The sequence below is a fragment of the Pocillopora damicornis genome, chromosome 2 (assembly GCF_964200805.1).
Source record: "Pocillopora damicornis chromosome 2, jaPocDami1.2, whole genome shotgun sequence".
NCBI classification, from domain to species: Eukaryota; Metazoa; Cnidaria; class Anthozoa; order Scleractinia; family Pocilloporidae; genus Pocillopora; species Pocillopora damicornis.
Genome location: NC_142671.1, coordinates 20,185,162 through 20,195,357, shown reverse-complemented (window position 1 = coordinate 20,195,357; position 10,196 = coordinate 20,185,162). Strand labels below are relative to the sequence as shown.

General features: G+C 36.7%; 2 protein-coding genes across 3 annotated transcripts; one reads left to right on the top strand and one right to left on the bottom strand.

The window, feature by feature from the left end:
• Positions 1–16: 16 nt before the first annotated feature.
• On the top strand, positions 17–7,354 carry LOC113680255 (protein FRA10AC1 homolog). Of its 2 annotated transcripts, none has more exons than XR_016183734.1 (15): positions 17–69; positions 161–216; positions 312–413; positions 519–564; positions 858–934; positions 1,402–1,446; positions 2,042–2,080; positions 2,182–2,266; positions 2,382–2,427; positions 3,039–3,097; positions 3,261–3,315; positions 3,440–3,482; positions 4,001–4,142; positions 4,483–4,588; positions 5,180–5,967. XR_016183734.1 is itself a non-coding variant. In XM_027197274.2 (15 exons), the coding sequence occupies exons 1-15, from the start codon at positions 46–48 to the stop codon at positions 5,220–5,222; spliced, it is 972 nt and encodes a 323-aa protein (XP_027053075.2). In that variant the 5' UTR covers positions 17–45; the 3' UTR covers positions 5,223–7,354. The 2 variants fall into 2 exon arrangements, 1 of the variants encoding a protein (XP_027053075.2); XM_027197274.2 differs by having other exon boundaries at positions 3,997–4,142; positions 5,180–7,354.
• Positions 5,470–8,019, bottom strand: LOC113680238 (uncharacterized). The gene is made up of 5 exons (XM_027197256.2): positions 7,885–8,019; positions 7,365–7,456; positions 6,894–7,053; positions 6,154–6,319; positions 5,470–5,921 (listed from the first exon to the last, which is right to left on the bottom strand). The coding sequence occupies exons 2-5, from the start codon at positions 7,394–7,396 to the stop codon at positions 5,470–5,472; spliced, it is 810 nt and encodes a 269-aa protein (XP_027053057.2). The 5' UTR covers positions 7,397–7,456; positions 7,885–8,019.
• Positions 8,020–10,196: the final 2,177 nt, after the last annotated feature.

Here is a 10,196-nt window from a genome sequence, read left to right as displayed (position 1 = left end):
ATGAGCCCTCCATACTTTTCAGCGTTTCGTAGCTAAAATGAAAACATGGCGGAAGGAAGGCAGCAAGAGGCAAGAATACATCTTATATCTTAAAAAACATGGGAACGATCTTTGGATCTCGTCCCTCAACATGTAAAACCTAAACATTTTTCGCTTACAGATTGATTACGGCGTGGGATATGGTTCTGAGTTTGATGAACAGGAAGCAGCGGAGAGGTAAAAAGTTGTACGACTCGCTGAGCTTGCTTGTGTATCTTCAACCACTCTTTTTGTTAAAATATCCTTGTAATCGAAACTTTTCTCTGAAACAGGAGCAAGACCTGGAGAGACGATGAACTATCAGGGATCAAACGGAAGGCCAATACAACTAGCGGTTTACCATCTAAACGTGTAGTTTCCAGTGAATATAGCAGGCATGTCTCATTAGAAATATTTAAAAGAAAGTGTCTTATACATATCGACTTTGTAATTTGATGAAATTAAATTGCTAATTCAGAATTTAAACATTTAAATTTCAGGCAAGAAGCTAAAGGCCAAAAATATGATTTCATTGCCTTGGATGCTGTATCTTTCACGTTATGATTATTATGCTGCTTCAGTGTACGCTAAATGTTCAAGATTGTCCACAAGGTTATTTACAGAAAATTAAAGGCAGACGGAAGACTTAAGTTCGAATCATTTATAATGTTGACTAGAAATCCTTCCGTGTGGTTGTGATCGTATAAAATTAAATCAAGTTCAATTTCTTTCTTTACTGGTACCGTATAAATTAACCTATCAGCACGGTCACTATACATGAAGAATTTCCTACATTTTATGTCAACAATTCCTTAACGTGTAACTTTAAAAATATGTAGTACTCAAAACACAAGAAAATGATCAATGATTACATCTTATATTATGGAAGAGGAATAGAACATTTCAAAAGGGACAGGTTTGTTACTGATTTTCTCTAGCATTGAGTTGTGCTTTGGGATTGTTGTTTAACCCTTTAACTCTTACAGGTGACTGTCATCTAATTTCTCCTTACATTATTACTGTGATCACCACTAATGAAGCTCTAACTTGATTGTTAAACAAATTCTCCTTGCCAATTCTAAAGTAAATGTCTAGAGAAGGGTATTATGAAAGTGCGGACTGGTGTCTGATGCCGAGGGTTTACAAACCAAGAGTAAGAGTTGTATTGTATGGAACTTTGGAAATGTCTGCATCTATGGTGATAGAATATGACCAAATACTTTCAACTAGGAGTTTATTATATTATGTTTTAATTGAAAGATATTATTGAAACAATTTTCTGTTACAGTAAGAAAAGTAATGAATACATTATTTTCTGACCATCTATAATCTTCTTAATCTCATATTTACTTATCTGTTGTCACTTATTACCTGCTAAAATAGCTCCAGGGATAAAACAGACATGGATGTTATCAAGGAGGAGCATAGGTGTGTATACTTTACTACTGACAAATATTGTGTTATGAAGTGCATAGTTTGAGTATCACAGTCACTGATTAATAAAAAAAAAATGAATTGATGCAGACTAATAAACCCTTGTGACATGCATAGAATTTACCTCAATGTTTTAAGCTGAATTTCCTTTTATTTACACACAAAAACTAACAGAAGCACCAGAAAGAAAGTGAAAAATGATAAGTTATCATTTTTAACATTTACAGACAATATATTGTACACAGAGAGAGGTACTGTACAAAAGCCCCCACACTATCCTTAATTAAGATGTGGTATTTTCTCTCTTTGTATTAGAGGCTTAAAACCCATGTATGCAATGATCTTAGATTTTTCCAATTGGCCTAGGTTGCATTGTTTTTTATTAATTTCTGTTCAAACAAAGGAGTTGGCAAATAAGAGAATAATCAGTCAGTTTTAAAACCCAATTGACATCTGCATTATTACTAGTGTAATGTGAGTGTTCCTACTTTAATTAACTTTTTCTATATTATTTCATGTGAAAGAAGTTTCTGAGGTCTTCCCAGATAATTAGAACTCATTAGAAGTTAATCAATTGTCATATTTGTAGGTTTATTTGGAATGAAGAGGATGACCCAGAAGGTTCCTGGTATGTGTTATATTGATGCAATCTGTCCATTGAGTGGTGTGACACTTGATTGTCATTTCTTTGATTTTCAAGTAATGATCTTGACTTCAATCTTCTTTTAGGGAAAAACGTTTGGCTAAGAAGTATTATGACAAGCTTTTTAAAGAGTACTGTATTTCTGATCTTAGCAGATACAAGGAAAACAAGGTGACTGATAAAAAAAGTGTTATTTACTGCAAAACCAATGAGGATCATATCAAGTTGTTTGATATGATTATCATTAGGCAAGAGTTTTTGACAATGTTACTATCCTAAATTGCAGGTGGCATTAAGGTGGAGAATTGAAAGAGAAGTCATTGAAGGAAAAGGTGTGAAAAGGTCACTTTTTATTAACAGTCATAAGCTAAATTTCTTATACAAATATAGTGAACATGCCACACAATAATGTACTTTATTTGACTGAGTGAAAGAGTAGAATGATTTTCTAAACCAATCACAGAGCAAAGTGAAGCAAAACCATTACAGTCCCAGATGACTTTGGGCACTTAATGGAAAGTTGCTCTTAGAGTCTGTTTGTCAAAACAAAATTTGGTCTGGGTAGGAAATTATGTCAAGTCCTAACCATCATTTGATTGGTAGGTAACTCAGTTTAAAGGATAGTAATGTCAACAGATTAAAACCAGCTGAATGTTTGTACCTATTAAGAGGATAGTGATGATGTGCATCTTTGTCAAATAGGCCATGTTGTCAAACGTTTACAGTAAACAGGCCTACCAGTATCCCTAGGCATTAATTCCACCAGTTTGGGAGTCTGGTCATGGGCATGTAAAATGTATGATGATCAAGACTATCCAGCCCAACAAAATCATGTAAATTATTGGCATCAAAGCTGAATTGTAACAGTCTTTTTTTATTTTAAATGCTGTGAAGGTAATATGAAAAATTTATTGCTTGGTATTTTCTTCAAATTCATTTTTAGGGCAGTTCACCTGTGGAGACAAGAGATGTTCAGAATCTGAAGGACTTCGCAGCTGGGAGGCAAGTAGTACGTGCAAAATGCCTGATTATTGGATGGTATATCTTACTTTTTAAGCTCTTTTAGATCTCCAGATATCTACTTTACTGAACAGCATCTATACAATAATTGGTTTGCGAGTGCATGTGCCGTATGGCTGATGTCTGTTTTCTATTTTGTACAAAGGTTAATTTTGCTTATATGGAACATGGAGAAAAGAAAAATACTCTCATTAAACTCAGTATGTATACACCTTATACTTAGATTTCTGAGTCTAACCTTTTTTAATTACCGATTCTTATTGACTACTGAGGTCAATTATTCTGAAGTTCCAACATTAATTTACCAACTTTTACTTCACTCAGGACTCTGTCCAGATTGTTCCTATAAACTCAACTATCATCACAAGTAAGTCAGTTAATCTGATACACTGGAGCTATTAACTATAATAAAAAATTTTCCCAGAGACACTTCAATTCATGAGACACTAAGGTACTTAAAGGACACACCCTCACTCAGGGTAGAATTTCCCCCAAATTGAGGCTCTGCTGTATGCTCAAATTTTAGAATGTTAAATGGAACTTGGCTTAGTAGTTCAAACCCTTCCAAGGACAGAATCAAAAAAGACTTTATAGTTACTTTCATAAGGAAAAGAGGCAAGGTATTCCACTGGTAAAGAAACAGAATTCCAATTTCCAATTCCCCTCAGTTTACCAATAAATATTATCTTGCAAATTCCAAATAGATACATTAAATGATGGTCAGAGAGACAAGCAAAGAAAGGAAAAGTAATCTTTTGGTGGCCATCCATTCTTTAGCTACTCTTGATCTTTTTGCTTTCTGTCACAATTAGTAATTAAAGCTGCTTACTAGAGTGATATAGAATTTAAAAAAATTCAAATTGTAACTGTGTTTTGCAAAGGAAGAAACTTGCTAAGAAAAAGAAAAAAGAAGGGGATAGAGAGTCACAGAAATCACATTCAGGCAAGAAAAAGAAGAGGAATAGACATCACAGACACAAAGAGCTAGACTTGTCTGGTTCATCTGAAGACTCTGAAGATAACTGCAGTAAGTTTAGTATTATACTGAATGTAAATACTTGAGGTATTAGAAATTGGCTTGCAGTAATTGTAAATCAATCAAATTTCTCCTAAAAAAATCAACACATCATCCGGCCAACAGGCAATGAGAATTGACATACATCATAGACATACATCATGTCATCCTGATAAAACACAAAATTGTCCAAAAATTCATAGCAGGTTGTAGAGAAAATTACAGATTCTGAGATAATTTATTGGCATGAGTCAACAAAATGTTTCAAATATGACACAGTAACACCCAAGATCTCTCTTTCATAAGTAAAAATATAAGTATCATTGCTGAAGTAAGAATCTTACTACATTAGGTACTACAGATGGTGGATCATCAAAAGATGTTGAAAACACCAACTCTACAAGTACTGGTGAAGATATCTGGAAAGGCCTAGCAAAGATTACTGTTGATAAAACAAGGTATGCACTCTTGAGAGTTGACTTTATTCTTAACATGTTTCAGAGTAATTAAAGGGTTTATTGACTACTTAATGGACAGGTATACAAGTCATGTGCCTATTGAGAGAGTGTAGAGGATAAATCAACTAAATATTATCTATCTTCCCACCAGGATATATGACATTCTTTACTTTTGTGAGGAAAGATAAATTGTGAGGTTATTTGAACATGTAGCTAATGGGAAAAGATGTTTTTCCATCTTGTCACATGTGTGGGACAAAGAAAAAATTCCAAGTTCTCATGAGGAATCAATCCTCAGACCTTCAGATTCTACGTCATATTTTGTAAATATAATAAGAAAGATGGTAAGTTTCTGAGTTCCCATGAGGAATCAAACGTATTTACAAAACATGATGCTAACAACATTGCTGATCCTAGCAGTATTCAGGACATATGTCATATATTAACTTCATAGTGGGCTTTGCTCACCATAGAGTCTCTGTGGCTCTGTGGTAGAGCAAAGTAGTGTAGAATCTAAAGATCTGAAGTTTGATTCCTCACAGAGACTCAGAAGTGATCATTTGCTTTGAATTACTATTGTTTTCCATACAGGGAGGAAGAATTTGAAGAGTACTTCCAAGACATGTTTCTGTGACACAAGTTACTGTTTTGACCTCACAAACACTCATGTGAGCCTGCTCACGATGACATTTACCCCAGTGTTACAATGACATTTGCCTCAGTGTGATAGAGAGACGCAGTGATGATTAACTTTAATCAAGTAAAAGTTGTTCAGGAATTTTACTGTTATTGTCATTGAGAGACTCAATGATAATCAAAGGCCTATTATTACTCCATTAAATTTCACTCTTTTTCTTTTGGGACACCCCTGCACTTGAAATTCATGCTTCCCACTTTTCAGGATCACTTACATCACTAGATTTACTATGTTCATAAATGTCATAACCAGAATCAAAAGGAATGGGAATAGAGACAGGCAGTGCTTGCATGCGAGGAAATAAACTGGGTTTGCCTTTAACCACAGTGGAACAGTATCTTTCCCAGTCTACTGGACCATGGTTAGTAAACTCATGCCCTCCAACACCAATAAGAGGCCAATTGTCTGCTGAGCTGTAGTTAAAACAAAGCATACGGCGATAATGTCTAGACATGTTGGCAGAAGAACCATGGACTGTGAAGCCATGATGAAAGGACACCCCACCTGCAGGAACTTCAACATGGACTGCAGAGTTAGAGTCTAAGGCAGGGTCTGTTATAGCAGATATAAATGCATTGTCTTGGAAGTGTGAGTATAGGGGACCTTTATGTGAACCCGGGATAACTTGAAGGCATCCTGTTTAAATTAAAATCAGTGGTACAATTAAATTTTTTATCAGAAACATGCATTGATCAGAATCATTCCACACATAGTTTCTTATTATTTTCTTCCATGAATAGAATCTGTTGATCACAATACTTAAGTTTAATAGGTAGCTCTGTTTTGGAATAACCACATTTTCAACTTATTTTTAAGGCAGTATATACCTCTGCCCTATTGAGAAAGAATGGCTCATCAGAGAGCTTACCATTCTCCTTGGTAGAGTCTTCAATGGCTATGCAAACAGTGACCAGACTATCATTTGTATAGGGGAAAAATGCCCAATCCTGATGCCATCTGATAACTGAGGTACTACTTTCTGGTGGTTTCAAGTTGACTTTCTCTTGATTTATGTAATGCACTGATGGACCAATCTTAAAACAGGGGAAAACAACAACTTTCTTAGAAATCACATAACTGGCATATACTAAACATAAATTGAAACAGAAGTGATTTCACACACAAAAAAAATAAATTATGATTTTTATAGTTAAATTGGTTAACCTTGCTATTTCAAACTTTGTTCTTTGAAACCCTCTTGCTCGCTAGAACTCAAATTGATATCTTTCTTAAATGTCATATTTTTCATAGTTTATTTTGACTCCAGCTCAAATGCCTGCTCCTTTAAACTATCTTAGAGTGTTTCCTTTTGGAGTTTGAGTCAGTTGATCATTCACAAACAGGCAGATTAAAATTTTAAGGTCCAACTACACACAAACATAATGTTTGGTTGACCATTAACATTATTGACATTATGCTCTTAAAGTTCACAAATTTATGTCGGATTAATGTGCAACTTTTCTGACAACTCTTTGACTAGTTGGTTTAATGCTTCACTGTTCAGTGCAGAACAGTTCCCACATTACTACAGCTTGAGCAATTGTAATAAGTGATCAAATACTATGAAAATATTTTGTGTAAATTTTCATGAGGTTGACTCTGCCTTACCAGATCAGATGTAATTTCCACCAACTTAGCATCACAAATTGTGTCCAGGAAAATTTTCCTGTGATTTGAAATACAACGAAGCCTTAGTAGGATAGGCTTATTTTCAGTATGCTGTCGGTCCAGAACAAACAAATGATTTGTTTGTTTGAGTTTGCGAGAACTGGAGAAGATATAAAAAGAGGAAGTCTGAACATATTTTCCTCTAAACAAATAATATACCTTGTTGATGTTGGCCTTTTTAGCCTTTTTAGTCTTACACTTTAGCAAAAGTCTACATTATATGCATACAGAAGATTAATAATTGGACCCACTATTTATGATAGTGGTCTTTTGGGTAGTTTGTCACTCTAAATTTAAATCATTACAACAATGGTTGCCCAGGAAACATTCATGTGCCAGGTACATTAATGCCTCTGGTCTTTTACAGAACATGCACTTCCTTGGAATAAAGAGACAAATTTTATTACTTGCCGTTCAATATATCCATCCAACTCTTTCCTCATTTGTTCAATATGGTCCTTGCTGAAGACATCTGGAACCACTAGATACCCAAGTCTTTCATACTAGCAATATTAGTAATTGATAACTAAACTTAATCAACAAACTTTCAGATCATTGATCCATTTATTTAGACAAATTTTAAAACACACTTAAAAGTGGCCTCTACGCCCAAGGGACTTTGTTTGGATATCACTGAATTAACCAAGACATTGCTTAAGTTAACATTCGAGATAGGATTTTAGAAAAAAACGTCTGGCTCTTAAAGGTCACAAACGCAGGTGAATGTCCTTCAGATACAACGTGTATGGTTCCTGGAATAAACACAAGGTGCGACGTTGGTTGCATTTATGAAGTTGTAAATATTAAAACCACGCCAATTTTGACCAATGTACCCAACTCGCTCAAAGTAACACTAGTCTTCCAATTGGTAACATCCAGGTTTCCCAACGCCCGTTTCGCATATACAAATAAGTCGAATGAATGCACTCACTTGCTGTTTTTGATGTTTCGTAAGAACTTGCAAGTCCCTGTAACCCTCAGCTTCAATGGGGCTGTCTTCACTGGTGAAAAACCTTTGAGTGACTTCAAAACGGCGATACCCGCTTGACAGCGCCTGTTCACCCAGAGGCGGGACTCGGGGACGTGGGACTCGGGGACGTGGGACTCGGGGACGTGGGACTCGGGGACGTGGGACTCGGGGACGTGGGACTCGGGACGTGGGACTCGGGGACGTGGGACTCGGGGACACGCGGGGAATCGGGGACGTGATAAACAAACAACACCTAACATTTGCGCTGAATTTGTAGAGTATAATTTTCGGTGGTCTCATGAAAGCTATTTTATGCTGGAGAGCTTGTTAGTAGTAGCCGATGGTTTTCAGCGTTCATGGTTCGGCCGGACATTTTTGCTTGCTTATTTGACCGTGAGAACTCTGGGTACAGAATAGTTTCAACGCAGGGGGTCTTGAAACATCCGTGCCTTATCCTTGCTAAAAAAAGAATAAGGAAGAAAACACAGTTACTTTCCAGGAAAGTCCTCCATGGCTGCGCACGATGTTTAAAACCCCCTGCGTTGAAACTATTCTGTACTCAGAGTTCTTACGGTCAAACAGACAAGAAAACATATCCGGCCGAATCATGGACGCTGGAAATCATCGGCTACTACTGACAAGCTCGGGTGACGTTATTGCGGAGGCGTTCGTCGAGGGTCGAACACACAAGTTTATAGTTCAGCGATTAAATTCAAAATAGGTTATGTAGGCTTCAGCACTTGTTCCCACGAAAAGTTCAAACCTGAGATGTACAAGGTCGTCCTGAACAAATGAGCCTTGAGGTCCTGCAGCAGTTTCTTGATTTTGTTATCAATGCGCCAATAAGCCTAACAGGAACGTTTGAATTTTAGACGGTAACTTCGTCTCTTAAAAAGTAAATTATGAGAAAGATTCTCCTTGCAGCGTTGAGTCCGTTGAGAGAAGTTCAATGTTTTTTACTTACGTAATACGAAAAAAACACTGGAACGTCAAACGATTCGTGAAATAATGAACGGGAATTTCAGGAATTGTATCACCCTACGTTTATGGGGAATTCTAAAGTGAATGGATGTAAATGACCTTCCCGATTTTGTTTCCTCAATATGCGAAAAGTTCGATGGATTCCTCCACTTAAATACCTAAAAAAATTAAAACGGTTTCGCGGGTTATGCAAAAATCGAATGCTACTGGTACGTTTTATTATATTTCAAACACTGTTTTCAAAAGGAATTCTCATCTTTGTTGGTGTGTGGAGGCAATGCCGAGTTTCATTGCTTAGATGGTAAACGGTTTGCCGAAAAATTGGATCGGTACATTATCACCATTGTATTCAAAGACGGGAGACGCTGCAAATGCATAATTTGAAAAAGTATTTCGGTATACTAGATTACGCACTTAGAGTGTTTTCCAAGTGCTTTCCTTTATATGAAATACCTTTAAATATTCAACACTTTCCGCCCGGTGCATTGCGTAAGTTTTTACAAAATTGCCTTCAAAAGATAGTCTCTGCGAGGCCCACACTGAATTGATAAAAGCAAAAATTCAGTGAAAAATAAAAGAAACTACCCACCATTTTTCGAAAACCTATTGTGATTTAAGTCCTTTGAGTGCAAGGCCTTCTTTACAAAGCATGTGGAACTACTAAGAAGAAAACTCTCGAGCATATCCTCGAACTCATCTCTTTCCATCGAAATAACCCACGAAGTACCGGTTTTCAACAGAACAATTTTCAAGGTTTTCCTCAAGGAAGTCAATCTCCGATTTGTTTTAAGAAAATTGATTGGTCGCCGCCATCATTACGCATTGTAGTGTCTTATTCAAAAATTGCCTTCAGTTTTTAGATGTCATCCTTTCACGGGCTTTCGCAATATTCGCAGGTTTCATTATTTCCCCGCCGACCAAAATTACCGTGTACTCTTTCTTTCGACAAACGCCTTCGATGTAGAGTCACCCCACAAGCTCTCCAGCATATTACACCTTCCTCGAGACCACCGAAAATTATACTTTACAAATTCAGGTGTTGTTTGTTTATCACGTCCCCGAGTCCCACGTCCCCGAGTCCCAGTCCCACGTCCCCGAGTCCCAGTCCCACGTCCCCGAGTCCCAGTCCCACGTCCCCGTCCCACTTTTAGTCACAGCCCAGAAAAAGTCTGTTTAACATATTCGGATCCAGACCTTATCAACTATATATCAGTAAAAACACTGTCGTGACTTATGGTAAACGAGCGACGATATCCTCCTTCATTGGCGTTCATTTGTGCGACGAAAAAAAA

Coding starts and splice junctions, on each gene's coding strand:
- LOC113680255 (XM_027197274.2), top strand. CDS start 46: ATGGCGGAAGGAAGGCAGCAAGAG. Junction 70..160: donor CGGAAGGAAGGCAGCAAGAG/GCAAGAATACAT, acceptor TTTCGCTTACAG/ATTGATTACGGCGTGGGATA. Junction 4,589..5,179: donor ATTACTGTTGATAAAACAAG/GTATGCACTCTT, acceptor TTTTCCATACAG/GGAGGAAGAATTTGAAGAGT.
- LOC113680238 (XM_027197256.2), bottom strand. CDS start 7,396: ATGAGGAAAGAGTTGGATGGATATATTGAACG. Junction 7,054..7,364: donor TTGGATGGATATATTGAACG/GCAAGTAATAAA, acceptor TATCTTCTCCAG/TTCTCGCAAACTCAAACAAA. Junction 5,922..6,153: donor AGACTCTACCAAGGAGAATG/GTAAGCTCTCTG, acceptor TAATTTAAACAG/GATGCCTTCAAGTTATCCCG.